This window comes from Dromaius novaehollandiae, chromosome 19, assembly GCF_036370855.1.
Source record: "Dromaius novaehollandiae isolate bDroNov1 chromosome 19, bDroNov1.hap1, whole genome shotgun sequence".
In the NCBI taxonomy this organism is placed as follows: domain Eukaryota; kingdom Metazoa; phylum Chordata; class Aves; order Casuariiformes; family Dromaiidae; genus Dromaius; species Dromaius novaehollandiae.
Window position 1 is genome coordinate 5,660,135 of NC_088116.1, and position 25,166 is coordinate 5,685,300.

General features: G+C 49.4%; 1 protein-coding gene across 2 annotated transcripts in view; it reads left to right on the forward strand.

The window, feature by feature from the left end:
• SSH2 (slingshot protein phosphatase 2) overlaps positions 1-25,166 on the forward strand; it is a 100,863-nt gene that overhangs the window by 49,198 nt on the left and 26,499 nt on the right. For both annotated transcript variants that reach the window (XM_064523224.1, XM_064523225.1), the window contains 2 exons: positions 16,671-16,774; positions 21,092-21,156. In XM_064523224.1, coding sequence (XP_064379294.1) covers positions 16,671-16,774; positions 21,092-21,156 — 169 coding nt within the window. The remainder of the gene's footprint in view (positions 1-16,670; positions 16,775-21,091; positions 21,157-25,166) is intronic.

Sequence of the window (25,166 nt, forward strand, 5' to 3'; positions counted from 1 at the left end):
AAAACCTGTGATTTAAACAGAATTGTTTTCAGCGAAGGGTTAAGGATAGGCACACAATGTTCCTGCCGAGTTAGCCTTGCAGCCCGTCGTGCGCTCACATAATCAGCTTTCCTGTAAGCGACAGCCCTTCTCCGTGACGGTGTGAAGAAACACCGCTCCGCAGCGTAAGAGGAAGCCGCGGGCGGTGCAGGTAGGCACGAGCAGTGCTCCGGTCGCCTCACCGGGTGATCCGGGCCCGGCGTGCTGCCGCCTCCTCCCGCAGCGCCTCTCCCGGCCCAGGCTCCGGTCTGGCCTTTGTCCCTCTGCTATTTCACGTCGTCTTCCGTGCCGTGGCCGTGGCCTTTATGCTAGAAAACTTCATGGCAGTCTAATTTTAAGTTATTCCAGTTGCCAGGCCAGGAGCTTAGGCGGGCGTGTTGTCATTGTTCGGGGAGCCGTTTGCTTCTTTGTTCCTTGGGTGGGAAAACTTGCAAGCTTTGACCGTTCAGCAATTAGACCGCGATCCTCCAAGCAGGGTGTTACTGGAAATCTTTAGTCGCCTGTGTCCCACCACCAGTCCTGTACCACGGTCAGTATTTCCCCGTTGTGGTGAGGCTCGGTGGTGTTTACGACTCGCGGAGGAGATGCTTGGACATGGCCCTCGGGAAGACGGGAGGATGAGCAGAGTGGTTCCAGTTACCCCTTTCACTCCAGCCGAATCTATTTTATGGCTAAGGGTTGCTCTAGTTTGAGGTGCTTGAAATGCAAAAATAGGTCAATTAGCTCCTTTTCTGCTGTAGAAGCTCGTAGGATCGCTGGGGGCTACAGCAGCGGGGTCTTCCGGGGAGCGTGCGGCTGCAGAGGGGTCTCGCAGCCGTCGAGGGCGCGATGCGCGGGGGCCGGCGGCGGCGCGGGGGCGAGCCCAGCCCCGTGCCCTTCCTGGCAGCCGCCGCGCAGCCGGGCTCCCGGCAGAGCCGCCTTCCTGTTGACTGAGTGGAGTTGCGGTTTTTTCTTATCTTCCTTATTTCTTCGCCGATTCCGATAACACAAATGCAGTGCGTAAAAGGCTCCTTACTACCAACCAATTAGTAAAAACGCCATGCAAATGAGGTGCGGCAACTGGGAGAAAAAGCAGCGTGCTTGTGTGCCGCGGAGTTGATCATTAACTGGCCTAGGGCCGCGTTGTTCGTAACTCCTTTTCCTGTTTGGCTTTTCCTTTCGTTCCCCGGGAAGCTCCGTGTATTTGTCTCGCTGATCCTTCCTGGTGGGGGGTTGGAAGAGGGACAGAGATGCTTATTGGGTATAAAAAACTTGAGAACAAGCTGGTGTTTTGAGGAGAGCCCTCCACCCCCCTCGTTGTTGAGTGTTTTGGTTAGTGAGCCCAGGCTGCCGTGTTTTAAAGGGTTGCAGGTGATATGGGTGGTGGACGATGCAGGTTGCCTCTGAGACCCGGTGTTTTCTCGAGGCTTCTGCCGATGCGCCTGGCTCTGGGAGCGCCGGGGTTTCCGTGTGGGCTGCAGAGCCGAAGGCCCGGAGCGGAGGAGATGCTCAGCAGCGAAGGAGCCATTGGGGCCAGTGAATAGTTAGGCTGCTTGGGATTTTTTTGCGGGTCTGTGCTTCCATGAACCTTTATCATGGAGCCTCAGGCTAAAATAATGCCTTAGTGTTTTTTAAACAACTTTCTCAACATGTTGTTTCTAACTAGTGTTTGTGGGGTCAGGGAGAGTTGAAAATCCTGTATCCTATTCCGCAATAGGCTCTGAAGAGTTGCTGTCTCCTCTGCATCGGTCTGGCAACTGGCATTTAAATTATTGGCCTGTATGGGCTTAAAACTAGTTCAGCAAATATTTTTTCCGCAATGTAATGGATGTAATGTGTACAGAGCAAATCTGGAACTTGAGTTTCCAACCAGGCTGTTCTGCAGCTGCTAGCTGAGGACTCTCTTTCCACGGACACGTGGGGTGAAATGCATTGCTGTCCTTAATTCTGAATATTTGTGCTCTTGCTGAAGTAGTCAAAAGGCAGCTCTTTGCTTGGCGTGTGCATGTGCCGTAGCTCTGATGCAACAACTTCGAAAGTACCTGGAGGCTGGAGATGGTTGTTCTGCAGGCGCCTGTTGCTGTGTTGCCTAGGATTAGCAGCGTGTTTAGTGATGGAGAGAAGCCTCCCGGCTCCGGGACATCCAGCAACCGGCAGCTGACGGGAGCTGGGGAAAAGCAAAACCTGTACGGGTGAACTCCCAAATTAGGCTGTGCTCTGGGGTTTCCCTAAGGCTAGAGGTGGTAAACTGAGACTGTGCAATCTCCGTGTAGGGGCTGCACTTCTTGGTATTGGCAGCTTCTCAAATTTGAGCATTTCTAGGTGTATTAAGGCCACAGGCCTGTCATTCAGTGTGTTTTCCAGTTTATCCCATACTTATCTGGCCCCTGGCAGCATTGTAGTCAACCATTTGGGGACTTTTGGTTTATTTATAATAAGCCATTTAAGAAGTGTGCTTTCTCTCAAAACACCTTTGTTACAAATAGGGCAAATCCAGGGGCTGCGGAACCATAACCTAGTTAGTCTTTTCTTTCAAACAAATGATCTTTGTCACCTAGCGGTGAAGTCCCTCGTTTGTTCACACGCTTCCCACACTGGCTTAACGAGGGCCATGTTGTCCTATCGTCGAGTGCTTGCTTCGGTCTTTAATCTCCTTGATAGCTCCTCGTTTTGGGGTTTTGTTTACACTCTGCTAAATTTCAGGCTTTTTGTGGGAAAGGAGGAGATTAATCACCTGTGAATTTTGCAGTGGGGCTCCTGCAGGGTCGCGGGGACAGATCGGAGTAGGGTCGCGCTTTGGTCCCGCGCGGTGCCAGCGTGCCCCGGTGCCCGCGGGCAGCTGGGTGCTCCCGCACTTGCAGCCGGCTGCTGGGATGAGTCGAGCGTGGAGTTAGTGCGTGCAGGTGGCTGAGGAGCCGTCCATCTGCTCCACGCTTGCAACACCCCTTATTTAGAAATCGCTCTGTTATCTTGTGTGATGAACTCATCTATATTTCCTATCTTCCCCCGTTTCTTTGTTCTCCAGGGCGGAGAGAATGAATTTGCTTGTCTGAGCCTCTTGTCACCCTGCAAACTCTCACAGTCCTTAGAGATGACAGCAGGCTGCTCGGGAGCATGTTGTCACCAGGCTTTTGGCTGGACTGTGGTCGGCTTGCAGGGACCGTGGGCCTCGCCTGCCGCTGGGTCCACGCGGGTGGCGTCAGGCTGAGCGCCGTGCTGGCATCTCGGGACTGACGCGGGACTCCTGGGCAGATGGGACCAGAGGAGCTTCTTGCGATGAGCAAATGAAAAATGACCTTGATGAGTGGAAAATTCACTTGCACAAAGTTACAGATAGGAATAATTTCACCTCTGTCCTCAAAATTAGGTTTTTTGCCGGGATTCTTGAACTAGATGCTGGATTAAAATGAGCCCGGTGTTGCGGCGTTGGTTTGTTGCTTGAGCCTGAGCGTGGTGGTCTATGAAGAGCAGATCATTGGCCTTTTTTGCTTTTGTTTTTGCTTTTTTCTTTTTTTTGCTTTGAAAGAGAGGTGGAGAAATCCAAAAACGGAAAGCAGAACAGCTGCATTTTTGTGTGCGTCTCAAAGACTGAAAGCCAGTTAGTCTAAATGAAAACAAATAATTTGTCAGCACCATTTCCAGCCCTCCTATTGTTTTACTCGGATGGGAAAGTTGTGAGAAGGCAGAGCGAGGGGTGGCCGTGTGCCTTGCTAACGAGCAGGGGCGACGGGTGGGGAATAAACATCCCTCCCAGGGCTATGTAATAACGCATGCAGCGTGTGCAGGCGAGCTCCGCGTTGCTAAACCGCCCCTCTAAGTGTCCGGGCCGCAAAGCGAGCTGGGGGACCGCGCTTCGGGGAGCGGTGGCCGTGGGGAGGGAGGGCACCAGGTTCCCCGCGCAAACCTGCGCAAAACCTTGACGCAGTTGCGATGATACTGTCTTCTGTGCCCTTCACTTCTTCTAGTGCATCACAAAATGTTTCTTGAGCGTCTCTCTAGCTTCAAATTAAGCAAATACCTATTTAAGAGCCTTTTTTTTTTTAACCTATTTAAGAGCCTTTCTCCTAAAGCATGCTGTGTCCCTGCTAGGGACTCCTCTAGGTCTGTGCTACGCGGTAGTGGTTAGTATTCCAGTGAGCTCTCTGCTTTTAACGTGTGGTTTTTAAGTGAGTTTGCATATTTTTAGGAAATATGAAGACCTGAGCTAAAACCCACTGAAAATTGGCTGCCAAACTGCCTGAAGTGCTAATTCTGATAAAATTTAGCACCTGAATTTCACAGGGATAAACACATCTGGAATCTCTACTCTTGTTGGAGTTCAAGCACTCTTGTAAAATAAACCTTTAAGTGTTTCCTATCTGAGACCTAGTCAGCTAAACTTTGCAGGGCCTTTTTTGAGTTAGAAACTCCCTGAAATGCATTCATAAGTGAAGTGCTGACGTCTCCTTTAGCCGAGAGGCACATTAAGGTACCAAAAGTATACCTTAACTTGCGGCTCTACTGAGGAATCACAGATGCAGAGCTACAGCATGTTGTTTAAAAATGATCCCTGTTTGTCGTGTTTCCCTTTATTCACTTTTTTGTGGGGAGATGTCATGAGGTGCAAGTGGTTCAAGTGCTACTGCTTTTATTTAAAATTCCCAAGTATCTATATAAAAAGACCGCAAAGCTTAGGAGCTTGCATGGTTCACTCATCTGTTGCTTGGAGATCTCCCGGGCCCTCTCGCCTCCTGGCCTGCCCTTGGCTTCAGCAGCGGCCTCCACCGAAGCTCGGAAATGCAGCGGTGATGTTAGACACCCTGCAGTCTGACAGCTTCTGCTTAAAATGATATGTGGTGAGTGATTAATGGAAATTATTTCAGGAATAAAGGACTCCTGGTAAGCTGATCCCTATTCAGGGAGCCAAAAGAAAAGAAAAGAAAAGTCAGTCGTCTCCAGGAAGAACTTGCTGTATCGGTGGGGGGAAGAGTCAGCCTGGAGGGCGATGCTGAGTCTGCGTTTTGAAGTGCCTCATAATTATATCTCATGATCTGATTTGGAGAGCTTTTCCTGATGTCTCTGAAGACTGATTGTCACTTACAGCAGCAAAATACTGGAGTGCGCTTCGTTACCGGTGCAGGCGCGAGTTCTGCTGGGGCGGCTGTGCTGCGCCGGGGAGGGCTCCGGCTGCGAGCGTCACGGGTGAGGCAACGTGGCACCTGTCGGGGGGTGAAGAGGATGCTGTTTTTAAAGACTGAATTAACCCATTCCAAAGTATTCACCACAGAAGTGTTGGATCACTTTAATCCAAAGTGATGCTCTCTTTCTTCTTCCATTTGCATCTTTAAATAGAATATGCACATTTGTATTAACCTTAGTGTTGCCTTGGATTGAAGGAAAGACACAGAATCCAGGAAACTTTCAACTATACAATGTTTCTGATCCTTCGTCTTTGATGTTTTGTCTCTGCTAATTAATTCAAACTTCAGGGTATTGTTTACAACCATGTTAAAGTTTGTTCCCTTAGTGGTGGCTCTGCTGTTCTATAGCATGAAGTCGCTTGCCGGTTTGCAAAGCCGGGAGTACCTCCTGGGTCAGCTGGCGAGGCGAAGAGATGGGCGGCCCGGCCACGGGTCACGTCAGCCCAACACATAAAGCTCTGCGCGACTTCCAATTCCAAATCAAGAGCTATTGAAAGAAAGCTGGCAAGTGGCTGTACTCTGAAGCTGTTTGCGAGCTGTCCCACACTGCTGGCTGTCAGTAACTGTCCCCTTTGCTGATCTAAGGGGATGGTAAGTTTTGTGTTCCTGCTGGATGGAGCCTGTCGTGCAAGGATCAAATCCCCCTCGTGCATGCGGAGAATGCGGTGCTAGTATGAGGAAAATTAGAAGTGATAAGTGCTGCGGAAGTTAAAATACTGAGCAAATAGCTTCCTTCTATTTTACGAGTCAAATGCAACAGCCTCTTGATGTTTTTTGATGCTTTTGGTAAACAAGCATCTGCTTCTCTTTAGCGCAGAGGAAGGGCTTATTATTTGACATTGATTCCTTTGTGCGGAGACAGACTGATCCTTGTTTTACTGTTCTATTTACAGGGCCCCATTAATGTATTTACTAAGTATAGGCAGCGAGGCTGTGATTAGAGCCAGGCTGCTTCCACAACATCATTCCTCCATCCTGTCCCCTGCTCCCAGCATCGCGGCGGTGACGGACCCAAGCCTGGCTGGGCTGGTTCCCTCTGCCGCGACCCACAGCAGGGCCAGGGACCCTCTGAGCAGTGTCCTCGCGGCGGCAGGGCTCTGAGCCTCCTGGCCTCGCGTATTGGCACAGGTGGAGCTTGTCTGTGCCCCTCTCTGAGACAGGACGGCCGGGACAGCACAGAGACCAAACTGACCACTCTGTGTCCGTACTGGCCACAGACAGCTTCTGTGAGCTGCCTCCTTAGCTCCGAAACCCACAGCTAATTTCTCATCCTATCCCTTCCCGCAGCCAGTTCTTGCCTTGCTGGTGCCTCGCAGCTCTCGGTGGTGCTGCCTGGGGCCTGGGGGTGCCTGCTCGACCTGCCTGGGCCGGAGCTGTGGCCGTTCCCCAGTCTGCGAGCCTGGGCTTGTGCCTGGCAGGGTCGGGGACTGCTGGGGATGGTGTGGGATGGTACTGGGATGCGCAGGACGCTCTGCCTTGGGAAGGTGCCAAGGTCCTTGCGAGCTCCTGCCGAGATCCTCCCTTCCGCGGGCGAGACCGCCGGCCCTGGCAGCGGTACAGGCGAGTCAGTGGTCTCTTCCCATCTTGGAAGTGCTGGGCATACTTTGTCTAAATATAGATGCCCCGGACTCGGCTGATACGGGGAGGGACAGTATGTTGACCTCAGCATGTCTCGCTTGACTTCTGTTACAGTAATGCTCAAAGCCGTGGGGTCCTTCTCGCTGAGCGTGATGGGGCTGCCGGTCAGGCCAAACATGGTCAGGTCTGCGCAGCTCTGAATCATGCGACTGCCCGCGCAGAGCGACCTGAGCAGGGACCAGCTGTAAAACAGCCGGTGTGAAACGTGTTCGGGTGCAGTGGGAGAGACCTGTCGTGCTCGGTGCTTGTTAACCAGCCGCCCGGGGATGTGTCAGCTCTTGGTTCTGGTTTGAAAAGAGAAGTGCTGCGTGTGAAAGCGACGCTTCAAACTCTGGCGACAGGGGAGGTGACCATATGCTTTTAAGACAGTCGACCTGGCCTCTGCTAGATCTGAGAGGCAAAAGACAGGGCCACGTCAAACAGAGGGTTGCTCCTTCTAAAGTTAACTAATAAAAATGCCATTTTTTTTCTTTGCTCCTTGATGCGATAGATTTTTCCGCGTGAAGTTTCCTCAGGTTGATAAAAGTGTTCCTTAAGAATATATTTCTGAAAGCGTTTTGCTCCTGCCACGGGAGTTGGCTGCTTTGGGGCAGAACGAGCCGTTCGGAGCGCCGCACGCGTGGCGGCGAAACTCGGAGGAGCGTTGCCTCGAGCGCGAGTGTCCTGCTCCGCGAGCCTGCTGGTATGAATTAGCATCCATAGATGTTTGAACAGTATATAGCACCAGAAGAATGTCCTGTAGGGCTTTAATCTGGGAATGTCTTGACTCGGAGACCTGAAAGCCTTCGGGGACTATCATGTAAAACAAACTCCCTTCACAGCCTCACTTCCGCTCCGGGTCTCTCGCTTAAAAAAATGCATTGAATCAAATTTCTTCTGTAAACATGGAGTGCCGGATTTCTTAATAAGCACTCGAGTTGTGTTAACCGCCCTGTTTCCAGTCTGCACTGTCGTGCTTGGGCTGCAGCAGACACGACTTTGTGCATCGCTCTTCAGTGCTGAATTGCAGAGCGCTTCAGAGCTTTGTTTGCACAACTTGTTTTTCCGCTGCTTTTTTGTAATATTTTGCTTTGTCCCAGATGGGTTGTATAAAGCTGGCTGGGTGACTGACCAGCAGGCGCGGAACATTTGGCCGTTTGGGACTTCCTTAGCGTTATATAACAAGGTGGACAGTGAATGAAGTTTCTGGTTGCGTGTGAAATCAGTGCGTTTCACTGCGGGGGAGCTCGCGCCTGCCCTGCGACCTGCCTCCGGGCTTTGCTGCGGATTGTGTCGCCTGCCCAAATAGCTATTCCTTGAGCTAACGTGCTGTCCGAAGGCCCGTGACACCCTCTGCCGCGGCAGGGTGTTCCCGTGAGCGCGGTCTCCCGTCGGAGGCGGGTGCCGCTCCGGGTGAGCGGCTGCGGGGCCGGAGCGTGTCCCAGAACGAGGAAGTCTGTCCCTTCCCCGGCGGCTTCGCTGACGTCGCGGGGCGCTGGCAGGAAGCGGTGCAGACGGGCCGGCGCGGCCGGGGCTGCGCGTGGCCCTACGGCTCGCTGGGCACCGAGCGCGCGTGCGGCGGCCGAGTGCCGGGAGCGTGGTGCGGAGCCGGCAATGTCGCCGTCGGCGCGTGCACGGGGTGGGGAGGCAGCGCCGAGCCCGCACGATGCCTGCGCGAGGGGCCCGGCTGCAGCGCTAGCGGTCTGGGGGGTTACAAGTCTTGTGTGTCTGTAACGAATAAATTCCCGTGCTGCTGCCGGGGGGGTGCGTTTGCTGGGAGAGCAGAGGTGGCCCCGGTGTGGGGCGCGGGAATGCTGCAGGCAGCTGCGGTCGCCGGCGGCTGCAGAGACCCGCTGCGGCTGCGTGGGCCGAAAGCTCTGCCTGGGAGCAGCTGCTGTCGCTGCCGCCCTAGCTGGCAGCTCCGACGGGGCCGGGTCTCTCAGCCCAGAGCAGTGGTCTTCTGCACCGGCTCCGAGGGATCCCTGTACCCGTGTAGCACGAGCGATGTTTGTCTCCCACCTAATGTGTGGGGCCTTCTAGAGCTCAGGTTCACACCGTCATCCTCCCATTTGAGCATCTGCTGGCTAGATGGTAAGCTGCTCTTGTTGTCTCAGCTCAGCTTCTGCAGATGTCCGTGTTAGAGACCAAAGCAAGGGAGGAGATTTGGCTAAGGTGAGAAGGGCTCGGTAGGTAAGTTAGTACAAACCAGTTATACTCAGCGTTGCAGATCTTCCTGTGATTTTGCCGGTCTGTGTAATTGCAGCTGAGTTATCCTTCCAGGGAGCTCCACCTTGGAGCAGAGGAAGTGCCTGTAGACAGCTCCTTTCAGAAAGAAGAAGAAGAAAAAAAAACCACAAATGCAGATGTTGCTAAAAACGCGGTTTGCGTCAAACATCTGCGCTGGAACGGGTTCCCACGCTTTGTTTGTTTTTCCCCTCGTGCAGTTTCTTGAGTTGCAGAAGTGCTGAGTGGCGAGTGGCTGCCTTTGCCGGAGAACCGCTTCCCCTTTCTCTCTTTGCCCTAAATGTTGTCACCTCTGTTGACCGCGTTACCAAACCCATTTCAGTAAGTCTTGGCCCTTGTTTTGTTCTGCACCGGGCTGCTTTCTATTTTTGATATCAGAGAGGCCCAGGCTTGTCCGGGGGTGCTGCCAGCTGCCCCTGCTAATAAATGTCAGTGCAGGGCACTCCTGCGTTCTCCTCGCCTCCTCCTTTCCCCTGCTTGCTTGTTTATTTATTTATTAAATTAGTGGGTGGTAATAAGTGGTACAACTTTGCTTTACGCAGCCTGTGAACCTCTTTACCTGGCCTGTGTGTGAGGAGAACCGGGTGCCAACATCATCCACTTAGGAGCCCAGGCTTAACCTGGAAGCCAAATATTGCTCTCCTCTATATAACTCACTAATAATCTTATCATAAGCAATAATTAAAACCAGGTGCCTTAAAAAGCAGGCAAGGGAGAGAAGGAGGATATTTATTGAAAAATGAGCTGCAATGTAAACCGAAAAAGGGATAGTTAATTGGTGCTTGTCAAACATCTGAGGAGCAAAATGATGTTTTAGACTCTTTTTGTGGAATGGTTCCCAAAACGTCCATATCTGTTACGGCTCTTCTTGTTTCGTAGGGCTCAGAGGGGAGCAGAGCACGGGAAAGGATGGTTTTCTCATTAAAATCCTGGCTTATCTCATCTGACGGCCCTGCTGCGGGTGGTGGGCGCCCCTTCGGGGGGTCTGCTGGAGGCGTGCGTTGCCGTGCCCCGTGGTTGGATGGAGAGTGGCCCTCGGCTGCCAGATGGCACTTAATCACGCCGCACATCTGGCAACCGCTGCTCCCTTGCCTGGGGGCCCGGTGCTTTATTAACCAGGACTTTTTCGTGCAGCTTCTTTTTCCGAATGATTCCTTGCTGTTCCCGTGCAGGTGTGCAGCCAGCCCCATCCCTTCCCGCAGAGGGAGGGGAGCGGTCGGTTTGGGCAGGAGAGCAGGAGGGAGAAACGGGGAGGGAAACGGCTTGAGGTGCTGAGAAAAATAAGAGGCTGTTGGGCCTGTGGATATGTAACATTTTCCGTTCCTGCCACGCGTAGCTGAAGCTGGAATTGCTGCTCTTCCAGGGTGAGTCCTGGCGCACGACCGTGTCCCCGGCTGCCCTCCCTCCGCTCCCGGCTCCGCGGCCTCGGGAAGAGCTGGCTGTCGATGCCGGCCGCGCCGCTCCTGGCAGCCACTGGGTTTTGGTCTCCACCGTGGTTCTGTGTTTTTTAACCTACGGATTAAAGGAGCCTGATGTAACTGAGCTGGCAGTAGATAAGATGTGAAATGCAGAGGAGATATTAATCTTGTTATAAATACGTACGCGCTCTTCCCCTGCGGCGTGCTCCAGCTTCAAATACTAGCGCAAAGCGCAGGGAGGCTCTTGGAGCGACCTGACCCTGGCCTAAAACCAGGGGAAAGAAACTGGGTGCACAGGACTCTTTCGGTTCCTAGTAGACATCCTTCTCCTCGGTGGCTCCGTTCCCCTTCCCGCGCCTGCTCAGCCGGGGGTGCCTTTCGCGGCACGCGCGCGGCGAGACGGGCTCCCGGTGACACCCGGCGCGCTGCACCGCAGATGTCTGTCCTTACGCTTCCCGTTCTCAGGGCTCAAGCTGCCAGTTAGGCAACATCAGGGTGAATTTATGTCATATCTTACGGTCAGACGTGCCAGCCTGCTTTCGGGCAGCGTTTCTGCTTTTCTGGGTTTGCTTTTGGTCCGGCTAGCTGCTGGTGGGGAGGGGGCACGTCCTGCGGGCAGGCCAGGAGCTCTCGACGGGGAAAATATATTTGTGCTTCTGTAAAATTATTCACATGTCAAGTATCTTGAAATCTCCGTTTCCCCATCCTTTCTAACAGAAGAAGAGGGGAGGGGGACAGGGGCACAGTGACACCCCGCCAGTGGCTGTGCTTGCTGCCAGCGGGTGTCTCGGGAATGCCTGGCTGGGAGGTGACGCTGCCGGGGAGGTTTGCTGCCCCATTTCGGCGCGTTTCCCAGCCGCAGCAGCGCGGGAGGTGGCGTGCGGCGGACTTCTCCTGTCTCCCGCTGGATGTTTCAGAGGGACAGGGCCAGCCTCTGTCACTCGTGCTCCTTGGCAGGTGCCTGGTTAAGGGCTGGGCTGGACAGGACAGAGCCTGCTTTAAGAAGCTGCTCTGAGTAAGTAGAGCTGGCTGAAAAGTAGTCCTCAGGCTCACAATCACTTAATTGAGCGTTTGTTAGGATAAGACCTTGCCAGAGGCTGTTCAGGTGCCTCTTTGCCTTCCTTGCTGTGCTTTTACAAGGTATTCTCTCCTTTCTTTAGGAAATAGCACCTACAGAGGCTGCAAGGTTCCCTTTTGTGGGGCAAAACCCCTGTGGGTGGTGCAGATTCATCCCTGTCTTGGATGGTGTGTACTCGGCTCTGTGTGCAGCTAGCCTGCTCAGCGGTGGATTAGGTGGAAGACATTGCGTTGGTGGGGCTGTGGCCAAGTTTCAGATGATTCATGTTATTGACTGTCTTAGCCGTAGTCCATGAACCAATGCGTCTTTCTCTTTTGTGTCTTAAAAACAGTTTGGTGTTTGAGCTTGCGATTTATTACCCAAGCTGTGCAGGGGGGCGTTCGTGATCGATTTGCCTTCTATAACCCTCAGGCAGGGTTTTCCCGGTGCGAGAAGAGCTCAGCCCCTGGGCCGCATGGAAGTCGTGTACGCTGCGCTCTGTTGCTGTTGTCCAGAAACTGGATCTGCTGCGAGCAGCGAGTGCCTGCGCTTTTTGTGCAGATGGCTTTAAATGGCTTTGATGAGGTTGCTGCGTACAATCGTTACCAAATCTTTCCTGCCTGTTAAGCCAGGGAGAAAAATCGGTGTAAGTTGTAGTTTCCTTAGGGGTCGCATGGTCTTCACTTGTCTGTTCCCTTCCCCTGAGGAATGCGTTACAATAGCATATGCACCGCTGGTCTTAACGGTGCTGCTGACTTCAGAGGCAAACCAGCTAGACCTGGAACTTCCTTCAGAGCTGGTTTTTGGGTGTAAGAGGCAGGGTGTTTGTAAATCTTGTGTGATGCCGTGCAGAAAGGTGGAGCAGAGGGTGCTCTGTCACCAGGAGGTCAAACTCTGGAGTTGATCTTGCTTCTGCCAGATTGTTGTGTGTTGTCATTCATGTTTCATCAGCTGTAGTGCTGAGCATTGCTTCTACCTTTAATAACTATTTCTTAGATATGTCCGATATAAGTCTTCTCCAGAAGGAACCGCTGTGTAGGTCAGAGTACTGATGACAAGCCTGGTGAGCAGCTAAAGTACAACTCAGTTTTGCCATCCGTGCCAAGCTGGCTGCTTGGATTCTGCTCTCCTGGACTCAACTCCTCCCTTCACCACTTCTGGTGTCTTTTAATACCTTATCTGTTTCCAGGCAATAGTTTCAAAGAGTGATGAAGCTCCAGTAGGCTCTGACAAACCAGATTTTGGAAAGTATTTCAAAGCCCAAATTATGTCTGGGAGTCACTGAACTGTCAGCAGGGAAAAATCGGTAGTGGAAGGCAGATGCCTGGCTTTACATTTATGATGAGCACAGCCCCACATCATGAGAATTGTTCTGAGCCTCTAATTGCCCTTTTCACACAGATCTTATCTACCTTTTGTGTTTCCGAAGCCTCTCAGAATAGGGCCTTTGTTTAGTGTCCTGCAGTGGGAATCATCTCTCTCCTTCTCCTTTATCAGGCTCTCCTATCCTCCTACCTATCTCCTTCTCCTTATCTCCTTCTCAGATGCAGCACCCAAAGGTAATCTGAGCCTGAAATACTATGCTTTCGGGAGGGAACATGGCTAGAGCTATCCAGGCAGGATGGATCCAAATGGAGCAACCAGCTGTTGGTGGTGTAGGGGATGTCAGACCAGTGATTTCTTTTTTTTCTTAAGGTGGGACAGGGACACCAAAACCAACATCTCCCGAAAGAACAGTGCTCAGCATCAGTGGTATTGATTATTGCAAGTGTTTGGACTTGCCTATAAACTTCTTGCCTTTCCTCCCAAGGTTTTCTTCACTGCTTGACTCTCCAGGCGAAAGCTTGGTTAGTGTGTGCGTTACCTGGTGGTTTTTTGTTTTTTGATTTTTTTGCTAGGGTGTTGCATTGGTTTTGTGCCTGGCCTTGAGTTCACTGCAGGTGATGCTGGGAGTGCTGATGGTGTGCCATGCCCTTGTCTGTACACTGAGTGTCTCCAGAACTGTCATTGGCAGAAGGTCAAAGGAAGCTGGAAAAACCTTAGGGTGAGACAAGTGAGGGAAGAACTGGCCAACGAATTTGACTTTTCAGGCCTTACGAGTTAAGACCTGCCCATTCTTAACCCAGCACAGGAATGCAACAGATAAAAATACTCAAATGTCAGGGCAGTAAAGCCCTCCCAGCTGGCAGCAGCAGTGCAGGGAATTGCCTCCAGAAGATAGGTATGGAGGAGATATTTTCAGTGCCAGCAAGGAGTAATCTGTGCCTCTGGCTCCTTTTCTCTGCTCTGCCATGTAAAGGTGTGCACATGTAACCCAGACACTGGTTGCTGCGTGCCTCTTGTGTTCTTGTCTGGCCGATCAGCTCTTTCCCTGCCGGTGCTGATTGCCATCTCCTGCACTCGTTCCTGCCCTGCAGGAGGTCTTGTCCTGCCTCCTTGACCTCCTGCTCTACAAGAATGATCTGTTTTGCCGCATTCTTGAGCTGTCAGGACCCTTCATATGGGAAAATAAATTCCCTTTCAGTTCCAGCCTTAGCAATTCAAGCTTGTTGCTTGTGGTTAATGTCCCAAAACAAGGCGCTTGGTGGCCTTAGTGAAGGTGCCTGGTGGGAGGATGGACCTGATAGGAATCTCTAGCTGTGCGGCAAGTCTCCTTTCCAGGCAGGTGGCCAGCAGCAGGGAGCTGGTGACAAGAGACAGTGATGGAAGCGAGAAGGTTTTTAACCTCCCAGCCCTCTAGCTACATGCTGCTTTATTTACTAAAAATAAGTTGCTAATTCAGCCTTCTGGAGAAGCCTCAGGCATAGGCTGAAGGGCTGCTAATATCAGTTGTTGGCTTTGTTGGTAGCATTAACTACGTGAAAGCTGGCTGTGACTATTGAGTTGTTTTTCCTCTGGTGCAGCTTGAAATTCATTTGCCCCTGTGGTGAGGTTGTAGAGGGAAGAGGAAAAGGAGCGAACGTCTTCCGATTCTTTCGCCGTTATTTCCTTGTGTCCCGGAGAGGCTCTGCCGTGCAGAGCCTGCTTTCTTACCCCGCTCGTGCTGGTGGGTGCGAGGCAGAAACACACTGTGGTCTTCCAAAACCTAAGGTCACTGCTGAATGAAAGCATATTGACTAAATGAGGAGAAAAGATCTTGTGAAGTCAGTACCTTCACGATAGCTCAGTGTTTCTGTAGTACTCAAGCTTCAAGGAACTGTGGAGCTTGAGGGCTTTCAGAGGATGTGTTTGTCGCCAAGGTCTAGAGAGGCTCGGTCAAAATTTTCGGCATGAGAAGGGTCCGACTTTCCCCTGGGGAAGCATCTGTGCTCGGTGTGTCTGATGGCTTTTTTTGTTTGTTTGGGGTTTGTTTTCAGCATAGATGAAGGTCTGTGATCCATTTTAATTTAGGAAGAGGGATTTTTCCTTTTTTGAAACTCTGGTTTTGTTAAAACATCCACTGAATGTTTGACATCTGCTGTAATTTTAGACAACAGTCCTGGGAGACACTTTGTCACTGAGGAGTGCTGAGGTTATGACAGACAGGGCAGTCTAAACACTGGGATGTGCTGCAGGCTTAAAAAATTCTTTCTGGGTGTGCATCTGCTTTTCTGGAACTCGGAGAATTCGGAATTAAGAAATTTTTCGGTATGCCTACCAGGAGAATGGAGAGGTGCCCAGAAATGTGCCTGAGGTTAGGGAGAAAAACAGCTTTAACACAAGCTTTTGTAATTCATGCAGATATAAAAACTTAATAGGCAAAGCCTATTGTAGAGCAGTCAACCTCAGATCAGGAAACGAGAAGACCACACGCTCCCACCCTGCTGTGACTCCTGGTTCATGGGGACATTTGAGTGCTCTGTAATGCTGCTGTTTTCTGTAGTGCTTAAGTATATGCTTACCCCTAAGTAGGTATTGAGAAGGGTTCCCGGCTTAGGGGCTGAAGGCAGCAGTTCGCCTGTACTTGTTCTGCAGAGCAGAAGCAGCCATGAAGGTGGGGGGGGGGGGGGGGTGACATGGTGTATTCTGGCACTTACCTGCCTTTTGTAACTTAGAATTTGTTCAAATATATGCTGGGGCTTTTTTCTCTCTACTATAATTTCCTGTTCTTTTGCCCTTCAGGGAAAGGAATAATCAGCTTTAGTATTTGCTTAAGCAGAGAAAGGAACTAAGAGATTCCTGGTCTCTTGTGTGGTCAAGAGGGCAAACCAGCTTCCTTCTCGAGGCACCAAGCTGGTGAGGTGCACGATGCCAGGGACTCTCCCATCCTCTCTTATTAGGTTCTTTGACCATCCTGTTACTGTAGAATTGGTCTGACTTTCTTCAAAGCATGCATGGCTATCTCATCAATCGCGAGAAAACCAGGAACCCTGAACTATGCAACAGGATGACTTAATTGCAACGTGTAGAACGAATCCCACTTCCTCCGTGAGCCACAGCCACTTTAAGATAGAAGATGTGTTTAAAATATCAGCTGTTCTTCAGATCTTGCAAACTCTTTATTGCCCCTTTCCACAAACTCGTCTCCTCATGTGACTTGATTAAAGGGCAAAGTCAAGGCAGTAAGTGATGTCTGAAGTTAACAGTGTTACAGTTTTAATTTATCAAAGTCTTTGAGTTATTTATCGTATGATTCATAGACGGTAGTTTCATGGTCTCGTAATCTGTTATGCACACTGGTTCTGCTTGCGCTAACTACTGAAGGGAGACGTTTGTTTCTGCAAGGCATCAGCTGGGTCTGAACCACAAGGCGCAGGGTTAACGGGATACATTACGACAGGGGTGCGTGGGCCTGTTGTGTTAATCACTGTTTAGAAATGTGGATCTCTCACCTTGACTTTCAAATCAAAAATATAGCTGTAGGTTAACCCTCAGGTCCCACCTCTGCAGGCAGCATGATACCAGACATGTTCTGCTTTTCAGAATTTCTCTGTTCATGTTGTTCTCCAGTTGTGCTTTGAATGTTTGCAGTACTTCTATGAGAAAGAAGAAGAAAAAGTCCTTTACCAACAAAATGGTTTGGGTCTAAATCTCTCCTTCGCAGACTAACAGACCGTTCTTTGAAAGAGCAGAACCTTTCTTCCTCCCTTGCTTTTCTCCTTTTAAAGCCAAGTCTATCAAGTTTTCCTTGTTCACTGTTTGTCTCTTCCCTTGCAGCATCAGCGAAAGCTTTCTCACTGTGAAAGGTGCAGCGCTCTTCCTGCCGCGAGGAAATGGGTCTTCTACTCCCCGGATCAGCCACAGGCGCAACAAGCACGCAGGTAAGTGTGTTGCCCCCACCAGCCGAGGCTCCTCTGCTCGCTCGGTTTCTGACTTTGTCTTCCTCGAGTTCTTTCACATCAAGTAAGGCGCATTAATGCACACCTGGTGTAAAACAGAGAAGTTAGACATCCCCATCTCAAGACTGCGCTATTTTGTGTGGAAGAAAAGAAGATTTCTGCACTCCCTTGTTTGTCAAGCAAAATCAAACAAATGAGTGACTTCATGGCAGCAGTCATGACACCATGGAGAGCTGCGAACAGGAGTGCTATGCATGCTCTGTCCCCCAAAATCTCATCCTGTGACTTCTGCATGAGAGTGGGGATGGAGGGTCATGCCTAAAACCTTCCTGCATTGCACTGGGAAACTTGAGGTTATGCTATGGGGGGAGTAACTGTCCTTCCTGATCTGAAACCAACCTCTTATGACAGAAGAAAGGGAGGAAACTTACCTCTGCGTGGTGGTAAAGGAACCTCTGAGCAGAACAAGTGCGACTTCTCTGACTTGCGAACAGTGTGAATAATATGGAGGCAAACAGAATTTCACTCCCTTTATCTCCTGGAGTTTAATTTGTCTTGCGCTTTGATTGTTTGTTTGAAAGGTCAGTCTGAATAATGAAACTCAAGCGTTTCAGGGAAGGTTGTTTTTCAATGTGCGTGTGGTGCTTATTCATGGAGGGTGCTTTACAGGGATCAGATTGTGTGAGGTTTTTCCCTTCCATTACACAATCACCAGGAAAAAAATATAATGTTGAGTATTTCAGACTTGTGTATGGGGCAGAGACAGAAACAGAGAGGCTGGATTCAATTTTGTCCATTACCAAAAAGTGTGATGGGTTTCCTTGTGAACCTGTGCAAGGCAGCGTGAACAGCATTGAGTCTCTTTGCTGCCTTGGATTCTGCATGCTGCAGCTGACTTGCATGAGGTCTGGAGAGCTCGGTGGAAAACAAAGTCACTTGTCTAATCAGCACGGAGCTTTTAGAAGCCAGGCTGCCAAGAAAGCAAATCTGCTGTGTTGTAATTGCTTACAGCAAGATGTTCTGTATTCAGAGAGGCTAGCTTGCCTGAGGGATGGGATTTTTGTTCTTAGAAGATTTTTTTTTATTCCTGTCCCTTCAACTTAGGGGGTAAGGTTTAGCAAGGCATCAGTACTTCTCCTTTCCTCAGTGTCCTAGCTTGTTAAGTGGTACTAATGGCATGATATCTTTTAAGGCACTTGGAGATCTCACTGAAAAGTGTCTTTTTTATGAGAATGTGCACCACATTTCTTTTTCTGTTAACTTTTCTAACATGCAGTATGTGCCAGCAGACACCAAGAGATCAGTCTGTCTCCTTCCTAAGCGAAATGCCTGTGCTACCCCAATTTAAAACAGTGATGGAGAGAGGTGAACCAGCCGTCAGCAATGAGCTAGCAGAGTTTGTAGCAAAGAAAACTCTCCTTTCTTGGCCTCTGATAATCTGTGCTCAACTGTTGTTCCCCTGTGAGTGTCATGTGATTTAACTCTGGCACACAAAATCAGAAGGGGGTGGGGAGTGGGCATAGCTCTCCAGTATGGAATTGCTGCCTGTGGATGCTATAGTGTTTCAAGTGGCTGCTAGAGCAGTTTCTAGGAAAGTTCCCTAATCTTTCCAACCTCCTGAATTCATCAGAGGTGCTAGAATCCAGCATAGAAAAGTAAATGTGTGACAGGAAATAATGAATGCCCACACCCATTTCTTTAATTGTATCATCTTCAGAAACCATTAGTTGGCAGATTGACTAGATAAGGTACCAGCTGTCCATGCTCCTCTCCCAGGCGGTCCTGAGCTCCGTGCTGGATCTGTTCTGTAGGTTAGTGGGCTTTGCTTTTGCTCTCTGACAGCGTTGGAGAGGGCCAGAAAAGAATGCAGCTTTCCTGGACCTTTTGCCATCCCTAGGATACTGCGAGTCAGCTTAAGATCCTATCCTAGCCGATGCTTTGGACCTAGCCTGCCAACTGAGAGGAAACAAAAGCATCTGCTTGTTGCTGGACATTGTGATAGGGAAGCAGCAGACGTGCCACGAATGCCAGCGGAGCTCATGGCTCTTCGTAGGACAGGATGTGATATCTTCATGCTGATTCTGGCACGCTAAAACCTTTCCTTTTGCTTTTTCTTAATCCAGCAAGCTTACAGACTGCCTTGTGTGTTCAGGGCTGAAAATAGTGCAAGCAGTGTAGAGCTAGCCAAGGAAGTGGTGCCTTGCTTTCTAGCTCTGGAGCTTCCAAAGTTGGTGGGACAGGCTAGTAATCAGCAGGGGAATGGAGGACTGCGGTAAACTTTCTGAGGATGAGGGTTAGTGGAGCTCCTTGACTGAGTCTTGCAGAAAGGGAAACCCACTTAGATTTTTTTTAATTATTATTATTTTTTTAGGTATTGAGAGAATCCAGTAGTTCTGGTGGTATATTTTATCTTTGGGAACTTCATGTCTTAAAATCAATTTCTGTGTTGAATTAGTGGCAGCAAGAGATGGGAACTGCTCTTTTGGGGAGGTGAAACATCTTTCATTTCAAGCTGCTTAACGTATGTGAATACCTCATGAGCCAAATACGTCCTGGGCTTTTCCAAGCTCTGCAGGCAGGAGACACCACCTGAAGCAAAGGGACCTTTATCTGTTGAACCCACCATTCTCTCCGGTTCCCACTGCGCTAGCATCTGAAACCGGCTGCAACTGAGCGTCATTGCCAAGATTTTGTACTGGTGTTGACGCAGGGAAATCCTGTCTCCCACTGTACCTCCGGGAGATCCAGCATCCGATGGATGAGGTGGCCTTTCCTCTGTTAGCTGTCTCTCTGGATAATTGCTGTTTAGGGAGGCATGTGCCAGCTGCTCCAGCACTGGGGACAATGTGCTTGGCGGGGAAGTGGCTTCAGGTGTTGTCACCTCCTCTGTTACATTGTACACAACTTTCCTAGCACTGCTGATCACCTCGAATTTTTTTTCCACTCCACCCTCACCGCCCACCCGGTAGAAATGCAGTCCCAGGGCGTTGACTCATTCTCCATGTGTTTCAAGGCAGAAGGAAGGGGAGAGCAGAGATTGCTCTGTCCGGTGTAGCCCACTGCACAGAGGCTTGTGCTTGTCCCGTGAGAAAAGAGAGGCGGCAGCAACTCTTGAGCCCTGCTGTTCCATCAGCAATAAAAATCATTTGGCAGCTAGGTAGGATGCTCTTGCTGGGCAATGTTTCCTTTCTTCCACTCCCCTTACGTGGTGATTTTGGATGCTGCTCCATGCCCCATGTCTCCTTATTTTCGAAAGTCCATGAAACCTTGCGCTGGATACTTGTTCCCACATTCATGCTCTTCCCTGCAGTGTTACCTGAACTTAGCTTCCCACCTGTGTGGGAGTGGGAGAAGGTGGCAGAGCAGAGACTGCTCCCCTTGCTGATCTGTGCCACCTGGCAGTCTTCCACTCTCCTTTCTGGGAATGCAAATTAATTTTCCAGGTAATGATTTATTAGCCTATTACATAGGCTATTAAAGCATATTGCTGGAGGTGTTGTTGCTCGCTGACACCCTGAGGGTGATGTGCTTAGCAGAGGAGCCCCTCGCTGACCACGGGCCAGGGAGTGGTGCTGCGAAGCCCGTGCAGCAGGGCAGAGGGAAAGGAGTCCCGCTTTTGTCTTTCAAATGCTGCTGGTTTAGGAACCTGCGCTACCCAGCTCCCTTTAAGAAGGCTTTAAAGTTGCTGCGTAACTGTGCTTTCTGCTTTCGGCCTTCCTCAGCCTCACTGGTAAAACAGTAGTAAGAACGTTCAAGGAAGGAGTGTGGTTTCTTGATTTCCGGGTGGCAGTTTTTAGAGACCTTCAGGTGGGGCTGGCACATAAGCAAATGTGAGCGTGTTGCACTGAGATGGGACTGAATCTCATTTCAAAGGGGATACTTTTGTCTAGGTGGGAGTTCTGCACTAGGTAAAAAGTCAATGTAAAACCAGTGAAAGATTCCTGGTTCGGTGAACCGCACGGCAGTATGGAGTGCGGAACCATGGGGTGGGGGCCGTTTCTAGCTAGCTTGCCTTGGCATTTAAAGGAACAAATAATACTGAAACAGTTCTTCCTTCTGTAACAGGTAGCAGAAGTTAGGAGAGAGCGTGGTTAGGTGGGAACAGGTGAGCACAGGGAGCAAAGAGCAGCTGACTAAGAGGCAGAAAGGAGTTTTGTCATCTCCGGGTGGGTGGAAGTAGCAATGCTCGTAATGACGTGTCAAGTTTCTTGGTAGAGGTTTGCTCTGACTGGATAAGCCGGGAGCTTGCATGTGATTTAAGGCTATTCTTGTGCCCTTACCTTTCCCTCTTTCCTGCAGGGGATCTCCAGCAGCACCTGCAGGCCATGTTCATACTGCTCCGCCCAGAAGACAACATCAGACTGGTAGGCTGGCTTTTGGCTTATCTACGGTTGTGAATGTGAAGGTTAAATTCCACTTGACGAATAACCCGTGTAACTCATGAAAGCAGTGGTGTACGCATGTTCCAGTGGTTTCATCATCAAATCTGGGGAGACCTCTTTGCAGCCACAAGGAAAAAAAGCGGCCAGTTGTGAAAGCCTGGCTTATTTGGTTGTCCAGAGAGACAAATTGTATGGCTAGAAAACTCTGCCTTTGTTTGATCCAAGTACTAAGTACTTGTGCTCTCAAAAAGTATTGTAACAATTGCTGGAGAAGGTGGGTACATTAACTTGGTGTCCTGGTTAAATCAGGAGTAACTTATGTCTGACCAGTGTGAACACCTGCCCTACCCCCTTAGTTCAGCAGTTTTCTTGACTCTGTGCTTTCTTAAATTTTTGCATCCTGAAAGGCAATGGCTTATCATGAAGAAGCTTGTAAGATCCCTGTGTAACTACGCTCCCATATTGATCCCTGTCTACCTGCTTTTCTGGGTTGTTGCCTCCTTTAATGATGTAATGAAAATTAAGTGATGCTGTTTATGGTATTAAAGTGCTGTCCCAAAGACCTCTAGAAGCTGAAGAGCAGCAGTGAGGAATTTGCATAGGACGTGCTGAAGTACTCTTCAAGGTCAGGCATGACTGCAGTGTCTCTACATCTCTTATCGCTAAGAGTTCCTTTCCTGTGTTGTCTTGGTGCATCTTAGCAACGTATGCCCAAAGAAGGATTGCCAGCATCAGAAACATTATTCTGGCACCTCTGGTTTGCAGAGTCCTCATAAATTTTGCTGGAGCTAGACTTAACTAATGGGTATACCTTGAAAACAGTCAGGGATACTACAGAATGCTTTAACTTTAAAAAGGACCCCAGAAAATATTTTGCCATGAACAATCTTTGTAAGCAAACTGAAGGACCTACTCCTAAGCTTTGTCAGGCCCACCTTGCAGTCGCTAGCGTTTCAGTGAAGCTGCTGGGAATGGGGCTTCTCAGTACTTTGCAGAATCAGAGCCAGGGTTAGAACATTGGAAGCTATTGAACAAGTCATTGTTCAGCAATATCACTGGCTACATTGTGTGATTTGGGACAAATTAGCCTTAACAGCTGAATAAGGACTTTGTGGGCTGAGACATAAACCCTTTTGTTCAGAGCTGCATTTGGAATGCTAAAATCTTGCATGAGGTTAAGTTCGATAGTCTACTTGAATCTAATTGATTCTTGACGAACGAAGGGTGTGCAGAGCTGCAATAGACTCTCTCATAAAATAGTAGATACCAATAAGATTTGAAATATAAACAGTACTGAGAGAAATGCCTTCTCTTCTTGTGTTGACTGCTGTCATTCAGAGGGCAGCAGAGGAATCTAATCCTCTATAAACCTACACTTAGATTTTGGAACAACTCTTGTTTCTGTTGGAGCTATTGGCAGAGTTTTTGTAGCCTTTCATGAGAGCAGGATCAGAGCAATGGTAGCAGTATAAGATCAGTAGGAAGGGGGAAAATGGGTTAGAAGCGTACAAATTGATTGAAAGTACTCCTGGAACTTGGCAGAGTGGGGAGCTGTTCACTTATGTGTTTAATAATGAAACAAGACTTCTAAAAGTCTTCAAATCAAATATCCCAGTGAGAAATGCTTTCTTGTATGAAGCACTTACTGTCCGGTTGCATGAAAAAGATGAAAGATCAGTATGAGCCTACCTGTTGGAATGTGCTATTGATGAAGATTGATAGAATATCACATGATACTTTTGATGAAACAAGACTGCAGAGAAAGATGAAGTTGGATTGTGTGTAGGTAAAACTAAAAAAAAAATGTTGCTAGCCCTGGAAGGACTACAGAGGACTTCTTGTGCATAAACAGACTATAAATAACTTCCCCGAATTGAGGAGAAAGCTAGCTCTATGTAGCTGAGCTGTTGAGAAAGAACCTTCCATCTCATGACAGTCCCTGAAGCTAGGCCATCCTCCATAGATTGACTGTGATTTCAAATGTCCTCGTTCAAAAGGCTTCAGACCCTTTAGTTAATGGTTGTGCTCCTTCTGTTCAGTGAGCATATAAGCTAGTGCTTAATGAAAAGGTTAGAGACTGATTTCTGACTTGATGGACATGTCATGACTCTAATAGTAATTTCTGAGATTGGCTGGTTTAGAATGTAAAGTTTACTGTTTTATTATTCTCGTAAACTTAGCAAAATGCATTATCTGCTCCAGTGATGGTTCTTTGCTTTGTGGGAAGGGTACAAGTGTTAGGTCTCCAGAACTCCACAATAAGCTTTGTCCTGTTTCTCTTAATTGTTCCTCTGAAAATCCCACCCCAGTGACTTGAAGCTACATGACCTTTGGCCGCTGTTTGGCTGTTTGGCTAGCCCTCTTCTAAAGGGTCTTGCATTAAAACCACACTTCTAATTACTGCCAGCCAAATTGGTTTAGCAAAAGTAAGTTAGATTATGCTAATCCTCTTGCCGTTGGACTGGCCTCAAGAGAAGCAGAACAAAACTCGTGTGTTCATGCCCTGGACACAGGGCAGCTCTTGGCCGACTGCTCTGGTTTCAGGCAAGTCTTTTTGTCTGTTTGAGGTTTTGATCCTAATGTAGGTAATGAATTTAACCACCAAGAGCTTGGTGATTGCTTGCTCTTCTAGGTTGAAGAGCATCTTTTCTGTTTTGCAACCAGCGGTTAGTTGTAGAAACAGCCAGTTTTGGCAGAATTTGCACCTCGAAGGCCTGACCACTTTGATCCTGTGTTTCCAAAGGAATCCCAGTGACTCGAGGAGTAAGAAGGAAAAGAAGGCTGGTTTTTAGCATGACTTAACCTAAAGAGATGGGGTGGGGCACAGTCTCTCACTGTACAGAGCACATCTGTCTGCTGGCTTCAGCATTTGGGTAGTTTCTGTTGGTCTTCAGTCCTATAGGATGAGCCTAGAAGGCGCAGTCAACGCTGTCTCCTGCCTGCACCTGCTGTTCCACCCTCATCACCAGAGCTGCTGCACTGGGAGGCTTTCCCCACCACTGTCAGCACAGTCTCCTGCGATAGAGCACTTGTGTGAAATAGCAACCTCTGTTTTGACTGCCACATGTTGTTTTAACCTTTGCTGTAGGTTCTGCCGCATCTTGTGGTAGAGACTGACTAGCTAGTGCATGGGCAAGGTGGGAAGGAGGTAAGAGTGGGCTTCCTCCAAGCCAGGAGATGCCATTCTGGCCTCAAGGGCAAGTTAGAACGAACTGCCAGGCAAAAAGAGCAGGACGGGGAAAGGCAGCCTGCTCATGAGAGATCTTCCCATGCAATAATTATCTTGTGAGGGTGCTTTTTTTCTTTCTTTTTTTTTTTCTTTTGAGCATAAAATTACTATTTAAAGCAAGCCCTCTGATCCCTGAACTGCCATGGTCTTCCAGGGACTGTGTCTGAGCAAGCAGTGGCTTGGGAGGGCTGCAGCAGGGCTGCTGGGCTTGAGGAATTCAGGTTCTGTTTGCAAAAGACGTCAAATACTGATTCTAGCTTAAACCGTTCAGTCATGAGGAATTCAGCAACTGGGTCCCAGTGTGACCGGCGGATATATCTGTCCAGAGCACAGGGCAAGCCGAGGCTGCGGCGGTTCTTTCTCATCCGTGTTTGCTGTCTGCAGGCCCTGCTCAAAGTTCAAGAAGCGGTTTAACACTAAGATAAACACTAAAGCTAGACGGCATTTCAGGGTTGGGTTAGGCTGTCCAAAGCAAAGTTAAGATTCAGTATACATAATTAAGACACTTCCTTTCAAGGGATGTCCTAGTTTCTCTAATTGGGATCCTGTGACTAAAATCCTTGTTCCTGCAAATGGCTTGGAACAGAGTCCAAAAAGTGTTGCAAGTAAAAACTGCGCACTGCAGATGTGTATGCGCAAAGCTTACAGAGGCGGATGCACCGCTCGCCTGGGCTCCCTTCCCCTGGCTCCTCGTTCCTTAAGAAGTCTTGCTTGGGCCACTTGAATTCTCAGTTCCTCTTGGCTTCTGAAAGCGTGCTACACT